The following is a 21,119-nucleotide window of genomic DNA, read 5'->3' on the forward strand; positions in this document are numbered from 1 at the left end:
GTTATTTAAAAAAAAGAATAAAATATTACACGAAAAAAATCTTTTAAACTTGTCATACATTTTATAACAAATACAGTGATTTTTTTATTTTGTATACAATAGTTATATTAGAAGTAAGAAAACTTAATTTAAAGTTTGCAATCTAAGTTGTTGTTTGGTATACAACACTGAATATCATTTAACAATTTTAACTTTATTATAAAATACTTTCTTATTTGTAGGTTTTACTTCACCAAATCTCACTTTTCTTTTTTCTATTCTAGCTTCTAATTCAGCCTGAAATAAAATACAATTATGAAATAATTATTAAATAATACATTAATATAGCATTTAAATTTTTCATTAATTTTATTTATTACCTTTTCCATTAAACTAGAGACAGATGTACCAAATCTTTCTGCTCGTTTTTTTAACACTTCGTAAGTTGTATGCTGCAAATGTACAAAATGAATTATATTACAAAAAACATTAAAAAATATATTTATAGTTAGATAAATATATATACCACAGGTGTTTTTACAGATGCAGCTGACTTATTATTTTGATTATTAATACTGAATCTTGCAGATCTGGCTTCCTTCTTTGCAGCTTCTGATAATGGTAATCCAAATTTCTTAGCTCTCATTTCTAATCTCTATTTAATAAGATAAATCATATCATTATTTTATATTTAATTTCTATATTTCAGTTAAGTATAAAAAAAAAGAAAATATTACCTCTTTGATACCAAGCTCTGATAATTTAATTATTTTTCTTTCTGGTGGCACAATCTCAATAGTTTTTGTATCAGTCTCAATTTTTTCTGTCTGTTCATTCTTAATTTCTTCAATTACTGGCTTTCGATTTAGAACTATTTTCTTTGCACTTACATTACTTTCAGTAGATAATTTTCTTTTCTCACTACCTTCTTGTGAATCAGGTTTATTTGATAATTCTTCTATTTCTTCATCCTATTTAAGCGAATACATTTCTTACACTTGCATTGTTAATGTTAGTTAATGTTGCAAGTGAATAATAAATAAATTTGCTTTTTTTACTTACACCAAGAACTGCATCTTCATCTAAAATTTCTTCCGCAGTCTCATCCAAAGATAATGCAGAATCTAACAACAAAAATATTGTTTTATTAATCTGTGATATTTACAAAAGAGAATATAGTTCAAAAGTCATTCAAAAGTGTATACCACCATGAATTGCTAATTGAAGTCTTTCAACCAATTCATTCTTGTTACCAGTAATAGGTAGTCCTCTTTGTTTCAACTCAATTTTTAAATCTGCAACCTGTTCAATAATATTCTATAGTTATACATAATTCTCTTTTATAGTTATTAAGATCTATAAATATTTTTTATACTTAATAAACAAAATATATAACTTTTAAATATTAAAGATTATCTAATATAATTATACAAGCTAAACAGAAATTAATATATAAAAAACTATTTTATGTTACAAAAAAATTTGTCCTAATTTTGAGGTTAGCTTCCCGGGTGTAGTTGCGTATCAATAAGATGCATATGGAATACCTTCATTTTTGAAAGTTCTGTAAGCCCTTTTTCATAAGATGAATCAGCCATGATGTATTAATATTATTTTCTTTCAACTAATATCCCTTTTTGATGCCTGATTAACATGTCACAATTTTACACAGAGTATTTTCAAGTGGTCAGAGAATAAATCAAATTGAAATGCATACAACACAAAAAGGTTTGATGTCACTATCTTTAATGTGGACTAACCTTTACTGATCTATAAATATTATGTCAAGAAAAAATCATCGACTTTTGTTTTTAATAAATGAAACTGAATATAATGAAACTGAAATGTTTATTTTGAAAAAATGTAACTTTTCAGTTAGCCGGACGTGTATGTTTATTTGTTACTAAATAATTCAAATATCTCTATATATGGATTGTTTTTCGAGGTATCGATTACTTGCTACAATACGACATACAATAGAGATACAAAACCTAAATTAAAACACGTTTATGGTTTATGGATTAACATAGAAACCATAGATCATTGTATTTGTAATAATAATTATAATAACTTACAATGGTAGATGAATCAACAAAGAAGACATTAAGTAATATTCCGTTATTACAAACAAAAGCAGGACCTAGGGATAAAGAATTATGGGTTCAAAGATTAAAAGAAGAATACCAAGCTCTAATTAAAGTAAATTTTATTTTAAATATTTTGATTTACCATATGGTTGCATAAACTTCCTGATAAAAGAACTATTTTTACTTAAATAAGCACTTGATATTGATTTAAAAAATTTTGTGCTTATTTTTCAGTATGTAAAAAATAATAAAGAATCTGACAATGACTGGTTTCGTTTGGAATCAAATAAAGAAGGTACAAAATGGTTTGGTAAATGTTGGTACATACATAATTTTTTAAAATACGAATTTGACATTGAGTTTGATGTAAGTATATTTTTTGTATATTCATTAAATATACAAAGTTTATTTTTTAACTTTTTGATAAAACATAATTTTGTATATATTTAGATACCTGTAACATATCCTATAACCGCACCTGAAATTGCTTTACCAGAACTAGATGGTAAAACAGCAAAAATGTACCGAGGTGGAAAGATTTGTCTTACTGATCATTTTAAACCATTATGGGCACGTAATGTACCAAAATTTGGAATTGCACATGCCATGGCACTTGGAGTAAGTTTTTGATCTTTTATCTGTAAGCTCGTGTTTATATTTATAAATAAATTTTTAAACCAGATTTTGTTGTAACATATATTTAGAAAATTTATTATATTTTCAGCTTGGACCTTGGTTAGCAGTTGAAATTCCTGATCTTATAGAAAAAGGTGCTGTATTCCATAAAGATAAAATTGATGAATATAAATCATAATTATAAGAGAAAATATATAATACAAATAAAAATGTTAGTTAATAAGATGAATTACAAGATGATTTATATAATATATTAAATTTTATATTTAATACAAATATTTTTCATATTATTTGTCTTCATCTATTTTAACATTTTTTGTTTCTTGTATAATTTCGTCTAATTTATATAAATTTTTGAGTGACACCTTTCCACTACCTCTTTCTAAAGGTTTGGGTTGTGACGGATCTGGCTTCCAACCTAATAGATAAATTATTTGAAATGTAGCAGGTACATATGGAGTACCATCTTCTTTCATTTTTCCATATAATTCTTTGTATATTGCTGCTGCAGCAAGAACAGTATCTTTATTTAAACGTAATTTTCGGTTTCTTATTGCATTATTCTCTGCCATTCCTGTAAAATTACATAAACAATTGAACGAATTCAGCTATGCGAAGTACAAATAAAAATTCTAAATATCACCTTTTAAATCCCACATTAATTCAAACATGTTTGGATATCCAATAACAATTTCATCCACATCAATAGTTAACATAGTAAAATTAGCTCTTGTCAATAAGCTACCAATGTCTCTAACATCTGCAAATGGAGAGATATGTGCTGAAATCCCACCATCTCTTTCTAATTCTGCTAATTGTAAAGAACTCCTAAAAAAATAAAAATCGACACTTGTGTATTTATCATATATGTAACTTTTAAATTACCTTAATTCAAATAATGTTTCTCCTCCAAACAAAGCTCCTATGAAAACTCCATCATTTTTTAAACTTTTATTAATATTTTTAAAACATCCTGGTAAATCATTCACCCAGTGTAGACTTAATGAACTTATTACTAAATCTAAACTATTTTGTTCAATTGAAAAGTTTTCTTCATCCATTGCTATCCGTGATATTTTAATTCCTTCAGTAGCTTCTGCTTGATTTACAAAACTAGTTGACATGTCAGCTAAAATTAATTCTTGCACACATTCTGTTAAAATATGTTTTGATACATAACCACGACCACATCCTAAATCAAGTGCTTTTTTAAAGTTTCTTTTTATATCAAATATTCTATCTGCAAGTCTATAGCCTACTTCATCTTTGATGTAATCATATAGTTTTACATCAGCTGCTTGTGCAGCACGTTCTTTCTGCAGCAATTTTGTATTTCTATTAAAGATATACATTACACTATCTGTTGGTAAAGCATAATTTGTGGCGCTATAATTTATGTTACGAATATATCGAATATTAAATGTAAATGATAAGCACCGTTCGAGCAAGATAGACATTTTTTGCTGTTGAAAATTTTCTTACGTATTTTACTCTAAACTAAAATATACAAAATATTTGAACGAATAATAATATTTATTATTTTTATAATACTTTATAAATGTACATCTTTTATTAAAATCTTGTGCCTAATGATCTTAGTACATGTTGTACAAGTTTGTACAACATAACCTCTAGATACACAGTATGTATTATAATATTAATATATATTTGATATATAGAATATTAATTTATATTTAATCCTAATTAATCAAACTTTCTAAAATTTTTACCACTTAATTTTTTAATTTTTTATAAGATATATTAGAAAAATGTTTCATATTTTTTTTAATGAAAAAAAAAAGAAATATTTAATATTTTGTTTTATTTAATTACAATTATAATTTTATTTTAAAATTTGGAAACAAAAAATTATAAAATTATGGTTTATATTTTTTTTAATGTAATTAAAATCTAGTTTTTTATGGCAACATTTTATTCTTACATTATTTTTATAATTAAATACTTATTCTTACAATTAAAAGTTTTATAATATATAGCCTTTAAACTAAAACAAAAATATATTTTCAAATTTTTTAAATGTAATAATTCTTTCTTCCCTTTTTTCTCATTTTTTACATCTAAACCTTATTTTATATAATTAATAGTAAGATTATTATATGTTATTTAACATTACGTACGTCTATTTATTATTGTTCATGAAAATCCAAACTACCTACAGTTAAACGTAAATCTGTTATTTAATAGATTATATAATTTAAAATATGCATAAAAATTACAATCTTTAAAAGTCAATATCAATATAATATTTATATCATGTTTTATATATAAAATTTTATAACATAAACTTTTTAATGCCATAGTTAGTATCACATGTGTCTTCGATAGTACTAAGATACAATAATATTTAGAAGCATAATATAGAACATTTCTCCAAAACCAAGGTACATTAATTTAATAAATGCAACTGTTTTATTCCTAAGAACATATATATCAAAATTATAGAATATTTATTATTTAAATAAGTATAAAAATTATATTATTGTTATATAATTATAAATATAACGCTTGAAATTATAATATAATACATAAATAAAATTTTACTGTAAATAAAGAAATCAATATTTAAATTTAGAATTTTACAAAATATACAAAAAAAAATTTAATATAATTTTTAAATTATTGAAACTAATAAAACAGTTATTGATTTGGTTTCGGAATAATGTAACAGATTTATAATTCGATTTGTAAGGCAGGACCTCACTCAGATGTATACTTCATAGTGCCTTAATGCATTGATCATATATATATTTCAAATATTAGAAACAAATACAAAAAAATATATGAAATAGGCATTAATAATATTGCAGCACATACAATTTGATATACATGCAATGTATGTTTTTATAAAAATTTAAGAAAATACATACAAAATATAAATATTATAATAAATTCACTATAACATGTTGCATAATCTTATTTAATTTTCAGAATGAAGGTAATGAAATTCGTAAATGATAAAAATGATAAAATTTGTGCACAAATAGTGAAAAAAAATTTTAACGAGTATACATATTAAAATATAAAAATTTTAACTTTAATTTTCATATTTATCACAATGCTATCTCTTTTAATATTAAAATAAACTTTTTTATAATTAAATGAATAAATTTCAATATTATTATTTATAATATAATTAAGTACAAGTAACATTTTAATTGCAATAAAAAAATTGACACATTTTGTGATATACATAAAACTGAATATATCATCTTTGTGTGTTCTGCCTTGTAATATAACAAAGTTTACAAATAATAAATATTTCTCATTTATAATCTTTGAATAGATATTAAAAAAAAATTCTATGTAAAAAAGATCAGTCCTAAATATTACTAGATAATTTGTACAATTATATAATCACAATGAAAACAAATGTTAATATATTTTGAGGCACAATATATATTACACCTGAAACTTAGAAAAATGTTTAAAATGTTATATATGAAAAAAATATCGAAATTTTAAGAAAAGATATGATAATAAACCTGGAAAATAAACATAAAAAATGATAACCTTAAAAAGATAAATGGTTGAAATATAGATAGCGAAATAATATGAAAGCAATTATACTTCGATTACACTTAACGTAATTACTATTGAGACTTTGCATTCTAAATTCTTTTTCTGTGTTCTAGTACTGTGATTAAAATTGCAAAAAAAAAATTATCAGTTTTTCTATAATATATTCTAACACGCTATCGCTTATTTTTAATCAACAGTTCAAGTGCCAAGTGATATAATTTCTACATATTTTGTATGTTCACGTGCATACGTAAATAAATACATGCGGTATGTAAATTGGATTTGAACGCATTATGATAACAAATATTTGAAATAACCAATTTGAAAATTAAATTTTTATAGAATAGGTATATCGATAATATCGAAAGCTCAGAACCACATATGGTAAGAGTAACAAAGCCTCTTCTTTGCTTTTAAAAAATTTCGTTATTTGATGACATTAATATTACTTTGGCCTTAAATTACTGATAGGAGTGGCTAATGTAAAATGTGCTGATGTTGAAAGAGTTGTCGCAGCACATGTAGGGACCGAAATATCGCCCATAGTTGTAGCATTTGTTTCACTTTTATATCGTATGTTAGTATATTCTCGACCTAAATGTAGAGATTTCTGTAAATATAATAAAATGTAAATCAATAAAAGCTGTAAAAATATAGTTAATAATTAATTTCATAATAATTATAATTACTTGCTCTGCTTGCATCCGCTGAGATACAGTTTCAATATAGTGTAATACGGCCAAATAAACAAACTTATATTGTGCTTCTGTTTGAACCATTCCTGATCTTTGTGAACGTACTCTTTGAATTGTTCTCTGAATATCAATTTCACAATCCAATCCTACAAATATAACGTAAAAAAATTCTTGAACATGTTACCTAAAATATGAACTCCACATAAAGTTAGTTAGTCAGTAAGATAGAAATATCATTACCATGACGCTTAATTTGATCAAGAATCATATCGATAACAATAAATGTTCCGGTTCTACCAATTCCAGCACTACAATGTACAAGAATTGGCCCTATGCTTGATGTGTTTTGACCGTTTGAAACAAGAGAAGCAGCAATTGACTCTTGTCTCGCATTAACATCGTGAAGGAAATTTAATACACACCCAGGATCAGACGGAACACCATGATCAGGCCATGCCTAAAATATTTATATAATGCAATCAATTTATTTTTTTAAAATGTATGTAGGAATTTTATAAATAAAAATAGATACTTGAAAATGATAATGGTAAATCCGTCTAGATTCTGTAAAACCTGACTTATTTCCGTTTAATAAGAATTCTCGCAATGTATAGTCTGCCGTAGAAGTACGAGATAAAGCACGCACTTTCCATTCACCTCCATATTCGGTAATGTCACCTTCTTCTGGCCAATAGCGAGCACATTTATTCTAAAAAAACATATTTTAAATATAAAATTTCACTCAAAAAAAAAAAAAAAAAATAGTTTCGAACATCGTACCTTTCCTCTTTCCATTTCTTTAGTGGTCATAACTATCACTCGAGTATTTTCTTGATATACCATATGCCAAAAATCTTGAATTGTATTTGGGAGGCAACCTTGTGTTGCAATATAACATTTATTAAATGAACCACCATCACCGCAAGTGTTAATTCCACTAGCTTGTCCATCTCCTTCTTCATTCTATAAATATACACATGGAAATACATATTAAAAATAGATCTTTTTTTTTTTAGTATTTATTATATAAAATATTGCAATGACTACAATTTATATAAAATACCACAAATACGAAAATAATAAATAAATTTACCTTAATATAATTAGCATTAATATAGTCAGATCCAGGAATATTTGGGTCTACATCTTTCAAACGTACTCTTGTATGATCAACTATAGAACAATGATTAAAGTTTATGGAAGACAATTAAGTTAAACGAATAAACAAATAAAAGACTCTTACATGGTAAAATATTTTTATATCGATTCTTTGCTCGATTTTCAGGACGCAATCCTTCTTTTCTAGAAAACAAATGACGACATTCTAACTGTTGTAGTGACTCAAATTCTTCCCAAAAACCGGCTTTTCCTTTACCACGCCCTACTCCGCCTTCATTACTACCTGTGGCTCCATTCCACAACCATCCATTTGAACAACCATTTTCTTTATGTAATTGTCTTACTCTACTTTCAATACCACTAGCATTTATACGAGTAGCATTGAAAGGTTGTCTAAAAAATAATAAATATATCATGAAGATATGTATAACTTATGAAAAATTAATAAGTTTTTATATTACCGTAAATGAACAACACTTCCACTTGTTTCAACCATTGGATTGCGTTTATAATGTTCTATTAAATCAGTTAAGCTATCAAATTTATCACCTCCGCCAACATCATATTTATTATCCTGCAATATTTATTATTTCCAATAAAGAAACACTAAAGATTTTAATTTATAATATATATATATATATTATAAAATATATTTATTTATATATATTTATTTATAATATATATATTATAAAATATATATATATAAATATTAAAAATAATGAAGATGTACAGTAAAAAAATACAAAATGTAATTAACCTGAGATCGTATTATAACATGTGTAACACGATCATCTGTGCGAACAGATAATACAAAGTCACCAGGTTTACTCTGGGATTCACGAACCAGAAAAGATCCATTTTTACCTCGCTCCAACATTAAACGTTCTGCTTCTTTAGCTGATAAATGGCCATGGAACCACCTTTACCCATATTTTACTATTAACACATACCATGCTATATGCGTGCATTTGAAGTAACAGTAACAAGAAAATATTGCAATACATAACAAACTTCGCTGTAATGTTTATTATGAAAAATATTATGTACATGTTTTATCTTGATTGAACAAATACCTTTCAGTCGTTGGATCTGCACAATTCAGTGGATATTTCAATTCAATAATTTCTCCATTTTTTTCGCGCAATTGTCCTCCATTTTCCATGTAAAACTGTACAAGTTCTGATAACGTTGCAAATTTTTCACCACCGTAAAGATCATAGAAATCGCCTGTATTTTGTATTTTAATATGAGTTACTTCACCATTCCGTCTAAGAACAACATAAAGATATCAAATGTCTTACAATTCAAAATATTGATGAAACAAACATAATTATAATCTGTATATATATTGTGTATATATACCTAACAGATAATGTAAAGTCACCAGGATTAGATGAACTTGGACGTGCCAAAAATGAACTATCATAACCCCGTTCCATTAATAAACGTTCTGCTTCTAAACCCGATATATTCGGATGAAACCATCTGCAATAAGAACATTTATATTCTTATAATGTAAAAAACCTTCTTCTAAAACAATATATAGAGCAGAATCTTTATTTTGAGACAATAGTAATTTTAATTTTACCTCAAAAATCTGTAATGTATTCAAATTATTTTTATACTTAATATTCTATTGATCCTTCCAGTATATTAAATTTATATTTATTTGTTATTAATAACAGTAACACAAACAAATAATATTATTAAATGTATTGCACGTAAATAATTGGAGATATGTATGATCAATGCGTATATAAAACGAAATTGTATCCATTTTTGGACACGAAGAATTCAACGACATCAATTGATTTAAATGGACATAGTTTACCTCTAAATCTATTTGGCTAATCCATCAGCTAGCTCCGATAAATGAATGGACTTGTTCAGATCATCCGTGAATTACTATAATTCTATATTTTTTTACGCAAGTATAAAAACGTGCCTCACCTGCGAGATGCCATATCGTGATTCCAACTATGACCAGCTGGTTATTAATAATTCATAATGCTACATCGATATTCACACTTATAATATGCAATTATAATTACTTTCAATTTAATACTAACTATACATCGCCTCAATCTTTGACATATTCACTTCGCACGAAAACAAAAAGACCGAAGATACTAAAAGAGTCTGTCATTGATCTGTAGTATTTAGAACGGATACCTGCAAAGCAGCAGAGAAACTTAATGTCAATTTCATACGTTTCAAATTGTAAATAACACGTTCTTAACAAACTTAAACATGATAAACGTTTGTCGGTTGTATTATTTTTTAAATTCATATTATTATAATTTCAAGTTAAGAAACTGAATCAATTTGCAAGTTCCTATATATTACAATACGCGAGTTATTAAATTAAGTTTTCTTATGTAAATTGAACGATAATACTTCTAATATTAAATATTAACGATACTTTTTACATTTAAAAAAAATTCTGTATTTGATAATTTAATAGTATAAGAACGTTAATTTCATGCGAGTACCTCGTATTATTATCAGCGTTTCATACACAAATTTTTATATAATAATAAAAATGATTAATTATTTCATGTAATATCAATAAAGCAAATATTATTCAATAAGTAACTGTAATTTATCTTAGATTCATAAATTTACAAGTATATAAGTAGAATCGTACAAATGTGTATATATATATATATTACGTATATATAAAAGTATCTATTTCAATTAGAAATGGAGGAGAGTGGAGACAATGTAAATGATTATCGCTTACAATAAAAAGAGCAAAGTAATTTAAAATGTAAAAAAATCATTTTTTATTAGAATTAGAAATTATAGTGCAATTATTTATGTTATAGTGTATCATATTGGAGAATGCTGAGTATCAATGTATTTTATAATCTTATTACGAGATGCGAATTTTGTGAATGTGGAAATCATCAAAATATATTCACTGAATATAAATCGTTTCAATTGGACGTTTTGACATCTCACTTATGATAGATTGCGCTGTAATCAGAGTACTTAAATGATTAATACACATTTCTCAAAATATATATTCAACACTGTGTCGCATGTTCCTGATTGCAAGTTACTAAATATTTAATTAATAGAATAGTCAAAAAGTTTTTTTATATAAAGATGGGTCAACATGTTTCAAGAACTGATTTTGAATGGGTTTATACTGAGGAACCACATGCTTCACGGCGTAAAATAATTTTAGGTATGAATACGAAGTATTTTGAATTTATAATTTCTCTTAATTTATTTCTGAAATAAAAATCTAGTTTATTTAACGAAATGTTATAAATGAAACTAACAAATATTGAATGATATTAATATTTAAAAATTAAGTTGATAGTTTTTTCAATATAAAAATTTTAATTCATCATACACTAAGTTTATAATACATAGTATACATTTCTATAAGATATATTAAAATATTTCTCTTTCCTTTCAGAAAAATATCCACAAATAAAAAAATTATTTGGATATGATCCAAAGTTTAAATGGGTGGTAACGGGGATGGTTTTAACTCAGTTTATTTCTATGTTTTTTGTGAAAGATTTAAGTTATCCAATGTTGTTTCTTTTAGCATATTGTTTTGGAGGTGTAATTAATCATTCTCTTATGTTAGGTAAGTAGAAATATTCTTTAATTAATTTGGATAAAATATTTAACATGTGTATATATTATATATTGTTAAGTTTATATGAAATAGAAAAAAGCATCTATTTTTATATATTATTATTAAAGATTTGTTTGACTGTAGAAATTATTAAATATTAATAATTTTTATACTACAATATCTACAATATCAGTTCAAGAGAAATGACTCATTAATTCTTATTAATTCTTTAATCTAATCTAATAGATCTGAGTACATATTATAAATATGATATATAATTTTTATCTTTAATATTTGATATTAAATTTAATTAAGTATATTATTTTGTTCATAGCAATACATGAAATAGCACATAATCTTGCATTTGGACATGCTAAACCCAGAGCTAATAGATTATTTGGATATTTTGCTAATTTACCTATAGGCATACCAGTATCAGTTAGTTTTAAAAAATATCATCTTATACATCATCGTGTAAGTACAGATATAATATGTTAATAAATACAAATTAATTTAATAATGAAATTATAAAGACAAAATAATATTTATATACTAAGTATAATAAATAAGTGTAATACATTTTAATAAATAAATTACAGTATCAAGGAGATGAGAAATTAGATACAGATTTACCAACATTACTAGAAGCAAAATTATTTTGTACAACATTTGGAAAATTCTGTTGGTTATGCCTACAGCCATTTTTTTATGCATTTAGACCTCTTGTTGTTTATCCATTGGCACCTACATTAATGGAATATATAAATTTAGTAATACAACTTAGTTTTGATGGATTGATATGGTATTTTTTTGGTATGGTTTTTTATTTCAGTAATCATAATAGTATTATATTTCACTAGAATTGTATTACATAAATATTATATTATAGGTGGAAAAGTCTTAGTTTATTTATTATGTGGATCAGCAATGGCAATGGGATTGCATCCTGTTGCTGGACATTTTATATCAGAACATTATATGTATAGAAAAGGTTTTGAAACATATAGTTATTATGGTCCATTAAATTGGATTACATTTAATGTTGGATACCACAATGAACATCATGATTTTCCTGCTGTTCCTGGTTCAAGATTACCAGAAGTAAGTGTAATCCACTTTAACAAGAAGTATCATTTATATCAACAGATATTTGTCTTTACTTTTTAGTTGTAAAAATATTTATTTTTTCTTTTTTTTTTAGGTAAAACGAATAGCTTCCGAATTTTACGATAACTTACCACAACATAACTCTTGGGTTTCTGTTTTATATGATTTCGTTATGGATCCTGATATAGGCCCATATGCGAGAACCAAACGAAAGCATAGGGGACTCACTTCATAAAAAATTTAGATAATTTTAGCAAGTAATATTGTGATTAGCATCTGAAGCTTAATATTACACAAATTAAAAAATATTCTTATTAATTTATTATGTTATATAAATTAAATATTAGTAAAAGAACACATTATATTATTAGTAACACATTTTAAAGAAGTATTAAAGTTTTTTAGCTTTTTCTCATGTTTGGAGTATTTATGAAATTATAAATACGTAAGTAAGTGGAAGATGCTAAACTGTGAACAATTTTCTATTTTCTAGTGTCTGTGAATAACTGTACTAAAGTTGTAATAAAGAATACTGAATATGTATACAATTATTAAGAATATTTTATATATATATATATATATATATATATATATATATATATTTTTTAAGCAGCCTATGTAAATGGAATTTCATAATTTTGTAATCTAGTCATAATGGAATAAATTCTTTGTTATAAACAATAATGCTTTAATTACATAAATTTATTTTAATTATATAGAATTTAATAAAAATAAATATTAACCTAATTATATAGTAATAATAATTATCACATTGAAAATTTATGTTTGAAAAAATAAATGGTATAATTATGATTATATCTTCATGAATTTGTAAATTCTTTACGACTATTTTCGTCGGTATGAAATTTTGAAATTGAACACGATACCCAATTTACCAACTTATATATCTTAAGATTCCTATTTACTATTAATGGTAGTTCACATCTACCTTTCTATTGTAAACTATATCTTCAATTAAACGATTAAAATACATTTCTTACATATTGATTATATATGATTATTGAACTTGAAAATTTGATAGACTTAGGAAACTAAATTTTAGTTTCATGCATAGTGATAATAAGAAATGAAAGTATGATATCAAATTTGTCATGTAATTAAAATTTCAATGAAGATTGTTGATATTTATAGGTCATTTTTTTCGAAACGTCATAACTTAATGAAAACCGATGAAATTATGTTTTTTATTTCAGAGAGATTATAAAGATTTATTAACTGAAAGATGCCTGCCTATATCTGTTTTAACTAAGGATGTCATGAAATAGACAATAAAAGTAAAATACAATTCGGTCTGAAAGGATAATTTTCGTTTTGTATGATTTAATAGATACGTAATGGCAGAAGATAAGTAATGAAAACAAAATAATATTTGTTTATTTATCATAATATGACTTCTTGTAAAGAAAGTTACGGTTTCGTATGTACGCTTTGTGCAAAGTGTCTGCAATGGTGCATCGGTCAGATAATGGTAAAAATAATGTTTACATGAATGATATAATTCTGCACACATGTATATCTACAATACAGTGAATAGAATGGGAAAGCAAAACGGATCTTGTTGGTGGTTTGTGAAAGCCGTAAAATGGATACCAGTTATTTTTATTTTAACGATAGTCTTATGGTCGTATTATGCTTATGTGGTGCAGTTATGTTTTTGTAAGTGTTTTCATAGATTGTTCATTCAATTTTCGCTAACGAAAATTTTGTAACAAAAATAAAATTTAATTATTATTTTTAATATTTTACATTTGTAATTATGCATAAACTTTTGATCATGTGTACTAATAATCCTATTTTTCATTCTAGATACTGTAGATAATTATGTTCAAAAAGGTTTGTATTAATAGAATTATTAATAGAATATTACTAATGAAAATGTAGTTCCATTAATAATTTACTAATTTTCTTGTTTTTTTTCTTTTTTAACAGCCTTTTACTTGTTTTTCTATCACATCCTGTTTCTATTATTTTTATGGTCTTATTGGCAGACTGTATTTACAGATTTAATAGAAATACCATATAAGGTAAAAACTGATTTATATAATAATTATTATATTACCAAAGTAATACATAAAATATTAATAAAATGATGTTTTGTATAGTTTAAAATACCAGATGCAGAAATGGAAAAATTTCATCAAGCTGAAACGGAAGAAGCACAGAGACAAATCTTAGAGCGATTTGCACAAGGTCTTCCAGTTACGAATCGCACTGTAAAAGGAGGTACAATGTTTATATTTATATGTTAAGTAATATATATATATATATATATATACACACACACAAATATATATATGAAATATATTTTCTAGTAATACGTTTCTGTGAGAAATGTCAATTAATTAAGCCAGATCGAGCACACCATTGTAGTGTGTGTAGTACATGCGTTTTAAAAATGGATCATCATTGTCCATGGGTAAACAATTGTGTTGGTTTTCACAACTATAAATTTTTCATGTTGTTCCTGGCATATGCCCTTCTTTATTGTATATTCATTACTGCTACATCTTTACAATATCTTATACGTTTTTGGAAAGTAAGTATCATTTATTTTATAATATCTCTGTTAAATTACATATTTTATAAATTAATATAAAAATATAATTTAATTTTTTTAATTGTTTGTTCTTTAAATATAATTGAAAAGTATGTAAATAACTTCAGAGATCATTTTTTAATTTTATAATAATACAAATATTTTTTTATAGGGGGAATTGGACGGAATGGGCAGATTCCATCTATTATTCTTATTCTTTGTCGCATTGATGTTTGCAGTTAGTTTAACTTCCCTTTTTTTTTATCATTGCTACCTTGTTTTACACAATAGATCTACATTAGGTAATTAAAAACGTGTTATATAAAAATTATTTTATAAAGCATTTACAATAACATGCGCTATATATCATGAATTATTTGTAGAGGCATTTACACCACCTATGTTTCGCACAGGAAAAGATAAAGATGGTTTTAGTCTTGGAAAGTATAATAACTTCCAAGAAGTTTTTGGTGATAATCCTAAACTATGGTTCCTTCCTATTTTTACTAGGTAAGTTTAACAGTATTTAGCAATACATATCTTAATATGATATATTAATAACGTAATAATAAGTTCTTCATAAGATCATGAACCATTTGCACAATATATAAACCTGATAAATTTAGTACACTTCTTGTGTTTATGTAGTAATTATAATTTGTATTTATGAATCGTATAAAAGAGCATGTGTATGCTGATATGTGTATATGTATATATATATACACGTTATATATATAATATTGTAAATTGATAAATGTTAACATTTCATACATTATATATATTTCAGGAAATTTAATTATTTCTATTATTAAATATAATCATAGTACTTTAATCAAATGGTACTTAGAAATGTTATACAGATGTTTTCACCTATAGCACTATTTGTTGTGTTATATGCTTTTTTATTAAGTAAGCATAGTAGTATAGTTTCACAAAAAAGTAATGTGTTACAGATAAAAGTGAAGAAAATGGAAAAATAATAATTTTTTAAATATATAATTATATAAACTGCCTTAAAAATCAAATTGTAACATTAAATTACAAAATAAAATTATGTAAATTAATTTTTCATTGCATTCAATATGAAACGTTAGAGAATTATTGGAAATAATTTTAATGTATTAAGTTTTGATACTATTGCTCCAACTTGTTTGTATTAATTTCTGTCTTTCATAAATAAGTACATAATTGCATTACCGTTAAAACGCGATGGATACGTTAAATGTGTTTTAGTCTTGGAAATGGTGTCACCTATCCAGTACGTGCGCAACATCAAGGCACATCCAATACTTATGACTCCATGGGCAGTACCCGAAACAGGTCAGCATTATAGAAATCTAAAATACCAATATAATAATAGTTATGTATAAATTTTACTATGGAACTCCTTAACATTGTTGATTAAAAGGCAGTTAATATTAAAATAAATAATATATATTTCAACAATATTTAAATTCTTGATAGGATAAAAAACAGGAAACATTTTCTTCATATCGTTTCGGTAAATTTATGCACTTTCTTACAGAACCATCTTCCTTCCATTATCATTTATTTTGTACAGAGTTCCAAAGTAACAAAGTTACACACACATATATATATTTGCTTCAAGAATGCATGCAACTATTTATTTTATTTGTGCTTTTATTTAATTCTACTTTAAAAGTCAATGTTATATTTACAAATCTGATCGAATTATTATTAATATTAAGAGTAACATAAAATTGATGAAATTACAATGTTGATGTTACATCTGTATGTATTAATGCTCTTTATTAATTGTTGATTGATGAAGTGCGTGTTTTATTATTTGTTAAAATGTGTTGCAATAATTATAAATTTTACTTAATATAACACTAATTTTTTATGAAAAATGTAATTTTTACAATATTTTCTAATATTGTTACATTTGTTCTATAATGATAGCGTATATTGAAATTCATTTATATACTTATAATAAGATTAAATTTATATTTTATGATTCTTTTTAATCTATAGATAATCATTGAGATGGATTTTGAAATAGGTATTGTTTTTCTTCCGCAAAAAATGCATATTTTTTATAGATGCATTATATTGTATGTTCATAAAGATTATTATTATAAATATCTTGCTGTTATAAGAAGTATTGTGCATCTGGTTCTTGCAAATATTTATTTAATTATTAGAAGTGGCGTAACTATATTTAAAATCATTTTTCGTATATTTTTTATTCATAAAATGCATCGGAAAAAGAACCTAGAAAAAAGAAAAATATATTTGAAGTATTAAACACAAAAATAGAGTTATTGTAATTTTTATATATTTCATCAGAGATAAATAGATACGCTACCTCTAAAAATAAGTGGGATTACATGAAGTAGAAGGTAGGGTGTGGGTTACAGTTTTGGCGATGGGGTAAACTTTCCTGAACGGCTGTGCAATGAAGACACACATACTCTGTTGGGACATACTACCCAACAGTGGGGTGATGAGACTGAACTTGACTCTCCACCTCTCTATGGGTCACAATCAGGTATTGTGTAGTCTGGAATCCCTATTTTGAGACAATGCATTAATTTATATGCATTGTTTAAATATATGATATTTTTAGTACAAAACTCATGTTAGCCACAAGTGCCCTGCAATCATTTAAATAACATTACATACTGATATCAGCTCACACTATTAGTAATTTTCTTTTTTATCACAGATGAGTTACTATTATTATCTCATTGAAAAAATATTTTATTTTGAAATATTTTAAATATTTCAATTTTAAATATAGGGATTGAGTGTGGGAATTTATTGTATTTATTGTAAACTCTTTATTTTTATTAGTATATTACTGTAAAACAATAATTGATCTAAAAAATTATAAAAACTGATAACTTAATTCTTCTTTTCTTACTAGCATCAAATTATCATAATATCAATTAATAAAGAGTTTACTATGAGCTTTATGTAAATATATTATAGTATATTGTATAATTTTTTTTCTAAAGAAAATTTAGTTAATAATTTAATATAATAATTGACATATGACTACATGCTTAAAAAGTAAACAAATGTGTGATAAATAGTACACATTTTTTATAATAATATTTGTATAAGTAAAACAAAGAGTTATGTCTAAAAAGATATAAAGATTATATAAATTGTATATTAATTTTATGTTATTATATTCCTTATTTATGCATTTATTAATTTGTAAGATATATATAAACTCTTTATGAAATATATGTATATATAAATTTTATTGTCTATTATTGAAAAAAGCTGCAAGAAAAAAGAGATAAATAAATTGATAAAGCTGAAGCATTTACCATATTTATATATGAAAAATTTTATATATTTAATTAACTTTCTTCTTATATGTATATAATTAATTTTAATTGGGTATAACTTTTCATTTTTTTCATTAAAATTGATTATTGTGCATGAATGTAAAATTATTTCTATAAACATGCATGTCATAATAAATAACTTCATAATTTACATACATGTTGTATAAAAATTTCATTCTGTATGGTGTATTTTTACAATAAGCTATACTAACACTGCTCATTTGTTGTAATCATGTGCTAATTTTTTATTGTTTATTTTGAAAAAAATAATATCAGTGTTGATATATTTTTCTTAAAATACATTGTTTAATATTTTTCTATTTCTTGTTCTCTTTAAAGCATAACATATTGTTACTATTTGTATAGTAACTATTTGTTACTAATGTTCAAAAAAATAAATTATAAATTTTCCAATTGATTTACATTATTGAAATATATCTTCATATCAATGTACTTAATATAGTATATAGTTTGAGTTTTTGGTCACAGGTCCCGCAGTGATCAAATGACATTGATAGAAGAATCTACACTTTTGGCACTTGGCACTGGGTAATATCAAATTGGTCGAAAGTGTACTTATTTTTAACAATTGATAAATATTGTTTAAATATTTTAAAACATATATAATATATAAATATTTTAAAACATATATAATATATAAATATTTTAAAACATATTGCATATTTGACATATAAAAAAAGTTTATAAATAATAATTTTTGGAAACATTTTAAATTATCTTAATATTTGTGTTTTTATTATATAAACTATATTTTTTATTATATTTATAATGTAAATAACAATATTAATATTTTTGATGTAATAAAAATTATTCTAAATATGTTTAAAAAAAGGTAATTTACTATAGTTATAATTCATATAAGTATATTTACTATATTTAAAATTCATTTATGGCAGAATTGAGTTTTGTATTATTGCATGTATAAGATTTTTGTTTATAGATTCTGACATTTAATGCCTTTCTTATATAAGTGTAATTTATATCAGTAACTAACACAGTGGCTTTTTTTGTAAAATGATGCATCATAATTTTAATATTGTATTTTTATTAACCTTAATTGTTGTTAATATAAGTTTATATTAATCAATGAAAATTTACATAATACATTTTTTAGTCAATCTATAGATAATTGAATTTATTGAATATTTTTTAAAATATTTTACAGCTCTGCTGTGATAGGTCGTACAACAGATGCCAATCAACCATTGGTGGATGTAACTGAAGTTATTTAAAGCAGCATTTAAAATTTATTTATTTCTTTATTATGAACAAACACTTTTCTTGCTAACATAATTTAACTTTAAAGTCTTTATATAAATTCTTTGCACTTGTTATTAAATAGAAATCAGAGAGAAACTAAATTTTTCTCATTATAGATATATTTATGTAGTTTTTGTTATTTTGCTTATTTGATAATCTCATTGCAATAATTTGATATACAAATGCAAAGAATTGGTATGTATGTCATATTTGAGCCCCTCAGTTGATGAGTGACATAAATCCAAAATTATGAAAAATGGGTTTATTATAATAAATAATAAGTACTAAGAATATTTATTTATTAATAAATATTCTTAGCATATATTTTGCTTTATATTAATAAAGAATAAGTAAATAATGATACTTAATTATTTATTACTTTATCATTACTATTGTTTTTTATAAGTTAGAATATAATTATTATTTTTTCACTTTATTTCCTAAAAATGAAGCTGTATTGTATTGTTAATTAATAAAGCTATATTCGATTATTAATTTGTTAATAAAATATTATATGAAAGTTTGTTAATAAAGTATTATATTATATGAAAATCCAATTTTTACAATTGAAAAAAAAAGATTAATTCACTTGTCATGAGGGGCTCATTTATTACTATATATTAGAACTTTTAGAGTTCTGTATACATCACACATACAAAAATTATTGACAGATATTAGAATATAAAGTAATCTGCAGAAAATTTTTAAGATTTTAGGTATATATATGCAATATTCTTACTACTTATTGTTACATATGGCAATACATATGTAATTCTGATCATAATTTATAATGATATGTCTTATAAATATTAAATTGCTGATAATAATTAATGTCATTGAAATGTAAAGAATAGAAAAATGATTCAGTGATACATATTTATAAATAAACAAGAATGTTGCTGTAAATTTAATGATTTTATAAAAAATATTATCAATTAAAGATATTATAAGATAATAAATCTATTATTGTTCTTAAATTAAAAATCAAAGTCACAGTTAAAGTGAAATATTCAATCAAATTTTGTTTATATTATATAAAATATATTTTAATCATATTTGGTACAAATACTATATTTTCCATTTATATACTTACATATTTTTAAAAATATTTTTTTGCATTAAAAGAATAAAAATAATTTTAAGAATATTTCATAATTTTTATATGTTTGAAAAAATATCTTTCATGTATTTTATTTA

At 24.0% G+C, this 21,119-nt stretch overlaps 6 protein-coding genes across 19 annotated transcripts; 3 read left to right on the plus strand and 3 right to left on the minus strand.

The window, feature by feature from the left end:
- Positions 1 to 38: 38 nt before the first annotated feature.
- Positions 39 to 1,727, minus strand: LOC122530519 (SAP domain-containing ribonucleoprotein). 2 transcript variants are annotated; one of them, XM_043657556.1, is made up of 7 exons: positions 1,527 to 1,727; positions 1,185 to 1,281; positions 1,042 to 1,103; positions 717 to 950; positions 506 to 634; positions 360 to 431; positions 39 to 276 (listed from the first exon to the last, which is right to left on the minus strand). In XM_043657556.1, the coding sequence occupies exons 1-7, from the start codon at positions 1,575 to 1,577 to the stop codon at positions 175 to 177; spliced, it is 747 nt and encodes a 248-aa protein (XP_043513491.1). In that variant the 5' UTR covers positions 1,578 to 1,727; the 3' UTR covers positions 39 to 174. The 2 variants fall into 2 exon arrangements, with proteins under 2 accessions (XP_043513491.1, XP_043513500.1); XM_043657565.1 differs by having other exon boundaries at positions 1,188 to 1,281; positions 1,527 to 1,726.
- Positions 1,728 to 1,835: 108 nt separating this feature from the next.
- LOC122530529 (ubiquitin-fold modifier-conjugating enzyme 1) lies at positions 1,836 to 2,978 on the plus strand. 2 transcript variants are annotated; one of them, XM_043657588.1, is made up of 5 exons: positions 1,836 to 2,178; positions 2,301 to 2,432; positions 2,517 to 2,684; positions 2,791 to 2,851; positions 2,890 to 2,978. In XM_043657588.1, the coding sequence occupies exons 1-5, from the start codon at positions 2,056 to 2,058 to the stop codon at positions 2,898 to 2,900; spliced, it is 495 nt and encodes a 164-aa protein (XP_043513523.1). In that variant the 5' UTR covers positions 1,836 to 2,055; the 3' UTR covers positions 2,901 to 2,978. The 2 variants fall into 2 exon arrangements, with proteins under 2 accessions (XP_043513523.1, XP_043513514.1); XM_043657579.1 differs by lacking the exon at positions 2,890 to 2,978 and having other exon boundaries at positions 1,839 to 2,178; positions 2,791 to 2,888.
- LOC122530486 (arginine-hydroxylase NDUFAF5, mitochondrial) lies at positions 2,971 to 4,304 on the minus strand. Its single transcript, XM_043657499.1, has 3 exons — positions 3,588 to 4,304; positions 3,346 to 3,530; positions 2,971 to 3,276 (listed from the first exon to the last, which is right to left on the minus strand). The coding sequence occupies exons 1-3, from the start codon at positions 4,157 to 4,159 to the stop codon at positions 2,990 to 2,992; spliced, it is 1,044 nt and encodes a 347-aa protein (XP_043513434.1). The 5' UTR covers positions 4,160 to 4,304; the 3' UTR covers positions 2,971 to 2,989.
- A 1,557-nt stretch (positions 4,305 to 5,861) lies between these two features.
- On the minus strand, positions 5,862 to 10,226 carry LOC122530434 (tyrosine-protein phosphatase corkscrew). Of its 3 annotated transcripts, none has more exons than XM_043657385.1 (12): positions 10,007 to 10,225; positions 9,419 to 9,541; positions 9,130 to 9,324; positions 8,814 to 8,976; positions 8,518 to 8,630; positions 8,181 to 8,449; positions 8,031 to 8,110; positions 7,718 to 7,900; positions 7,470 to 7,646; positions 7,178 to 7,394; positions 6,932 to 7,083; positions 5,862 to 6,852 (listed from the first exon to the last, which is right to left on the minus strand). In XM_043657385.1, the coding sequence occupies exons 1-12, from the start codon at positions 10,018 to 10,020 to the stop codon at positions 6,688 to 6,690; spliced, it is 1,851 nt and encodes a 616-aa protein (XP_043513320.1). In that variant the 5' UTR covers positions 10,021 to 10,225; the 3' UTR covers positions 5,862 to 6,687. The 3 variants fall into 3 exon arrangements, with proteins under 3 accessions (XP_043513320.1, XP_043513327.1, XP_043513334.1); XM_043657392.1 differs by having other exon boundaries at positions 9,888 to 10,026; XM_043657399.1 differs by lacking the exon at positions 9,419 to 9,541 and having other exon boundaries at positions 10,007 to 10,226.
- A 487-nt stretch (positions 10,227 to 10,713) lies between these two features.
- Positions 10,714 to 13,301, plus strand: LOC122530492 (sphingolipid delta(4)-desaturase DES1). Of its 2 annotated transcripts, XM_043657512.1 has the most exons (7): positions 10,714 to 10,814; positions 10,885 to 11,249; positions 11,487 to 11,663; positions 11,989 to 12,128; positions 12,254 to 12,467; positions 12,544 to 12,755; positions 12,856 to 13,301. In XM_043657512.1, the coding sequence occupies exons 2-7, from the start codon at positions 11,168 to 11,170 to the stop codon at positions 12,994 to 12,996; spliced, it is 966 nt and encodes a 321-aa protein (XP_043513447.1). In that variant the 5' UTR covers positions 10,714 to 10,814; positions 10,885 to 11,167; the 3' UTR covers positions 12,997 to 13,301. The 2 variants fall into 2 exon arrangements, with proteins under 2 accessions (XP_043513447.1, XP_043513456.1); XM_043657521.1 differs by lacking the exon at positions 10,714 to 10,814 and having other exon boundaries at positions 10,821 to 11,249.
- Positions 13,302 to 13,843: 542 nt separating this feature from the next.
- LOC122530454 (palmitoyltransferase ZDHHC2) lies at positions 13,844 to 20,248 on the plus strand. 9 transcript variants are annotated; one of them, XM_043657422.1, is made up of 11 exons: positions 13,847 to 14,438; positions 14,589 to 14,615; positions 14,712 to 14,806; positions 14,885 to 15,005; positions 15,095 to 15,318; positions 15,491 to 15,620; positions 15,702 to 15,828; positions 16,552 to 16,638; positions 17,700 to 17,830; positions 19,131 to 19,190; positions 19,828 to 19,948. In XM_043657422.1, exons 1-10 carry the CDS (start codon positions 14,291 to 14,293, stop codon positions 19,148 to 19,150), a joined length of 1,110 nt encoding a protein of 369 aa, XP_043513357.1. In that variant the 5' UTR covers positions 13,847 to 14,290; the 3' UTR covers positions 19,151 to 19,190; positions 19,828 to 19,948. The 9 variants fall into 9 exon arrangements, with proteins under 9 accessions (XP_043513402.1, XP_043513409.1, XP_043513357.1 ...); XM_043657467.1 differs by lacking the exon at positions 16,552 to 16,638 and having other exon boundaries at positions 13,844 to 14,438; XM_043657441.1 differs by lacking the exon at positions 19,131 to 19,190 and having other exon boundaries at positions 13,848 to 14,438; positions 19,828 to 20,248.
- The last annotated feature ends 871 nt before the right edge of the window (positions 20,249 to 21,119 follow it).

This window comes from Frieseomelitta varia, unplaced genomic scaffold, assembly GCF_011392965.1.
Source record: "Frieseomelitta varia isolate USP_RPSP 00005682 unplaced genomic scaffold, Fvar_1.2 scaffold_135, whole genome shotgun sequence".
Classification (NCBI taxonomy): domain Eukaryota; kingdom Metazoa; phylum Arthropoda; class Insecta; order Hymenoptera; family Apidae; genus Frieseomelitta; species Frieseomelitta varia.

Bases quoted from the DNA above. Each gene is read 5' to 3' on its own strand.
- LOC122530529 (XM_043657579.1), top strand. From the start codon at position 2,056: ATGGTAGATGAATCAACAAAGAAGACATTAAGTAATATTCCGTTATTA. The intron at 2,179-2,300 runs GTAAATTTTATT...CTTATTTTTCAG, and splicing joins AATACCAAGCTCTAATTAAA to TATGTAAAAAATAATAAAGA. The intron at 2,685-2,790 runs GTAAGTTTTTGA...TTATATTTTCAG, and splicing joins CACATGCCATGGCACTTGGA to CTTGGACCTTGGTTAGCAGT.
- LOC122530454 (XM_043657422.1), top strand. From the start codon at position 14,291: ATGTATATCTACAATACAGTGAATAGAATGGGAAAGCAAAACGGATCT. The intron at 14,439-14,588 runs GTAAGTGTTTTC...TTTTCATTCTAG, and splicing joins TGTGGTGCAGTTATGTTTTT to ATACTGTAGATAATTATGTT. The intron at 15,621-15,701 runs GTAATTAAAAAC...AATTATTTGTAG, and splicing joins ACACAATAGATCTACATTAG to AGGCATTTACACCACCTATG.
- LOC122530486 (XM_043657499.1), bottom strand. From the start codon at position 4,159: ATGTCTATCTTGCTCGAACGGTGCTTATCATTTACATTTAATATTCGA. The intron at 3,531-3,587 runs GTAATTTAAAAG...TTATTTTTTTAG, and splicing joins GAAACATTATTTGAATTAAG to GAGTTCTTTACAATTAGCAG. The intron at 3,277-3,345 runs GTGATATTTAGA...GTAATTTTACAG, and splicing joins ATTAATGTGGGATTTAAAAG to GAATGGCAGAGAATAATGCA.
- LOC122530492 (XM_043657512.1), top strand. From the start codon at position 11,168: ATGGGTCAACATGTTTCAAGAACTGATTTTGAATGGGTTTATACTGAG. The intron at 11,250-11,486 runs GTATGAATACGA...CTTTCCTTTCAG, and splicing joins ACGGCGTAAAATAATTTTAG to AAAAATATCCACAAATAAAA. The intron at 12,756-12,855 runs GTAAGTGTAATC...TTTTTTTTTTAG, and splicing joins CTGGTTCAAGATTACCAGAA to GTAAAACGAATAGCTTCCGA.
- LOC122530434 (XM_043657385.1), bottom strand. The intron at 7,395-7,469 runs GTATCTATTTTT...TAAATATTTTAG, and splicing joins TTTACCATTATCATTTTCAA to GCATGGCCTGATCATGGTGT. The intron at 7,084-7,177 runs GTAATGATATTT...TTATATTTGTAG, and splicing joins TGATCAAATTAAGCGTCATG to GATTGGATTGTGAAATTGAT.
- LOC122530519 (XM_043657556.1), bottom strand. From the start codon at position 1,577: ATGGCTGATTCATCTTATGAAAAAGGGCTTACAGAACTTTCAAAAATG. The intron at 1,282-1,526 runs GTATTCCATATG...ATTATTGAACAG, and splicing joins CAGAACTTTCAAAAATGAAG to GTTGCAGATTTAAAAATTGA. The intron at 951-1,041 runs GTAAGTAAAAAA...TCGCTTAAATAG, and splicing joins ATGAAGATGCAGTTCTTGGT to GATGAAGAAATAGAAGAATT.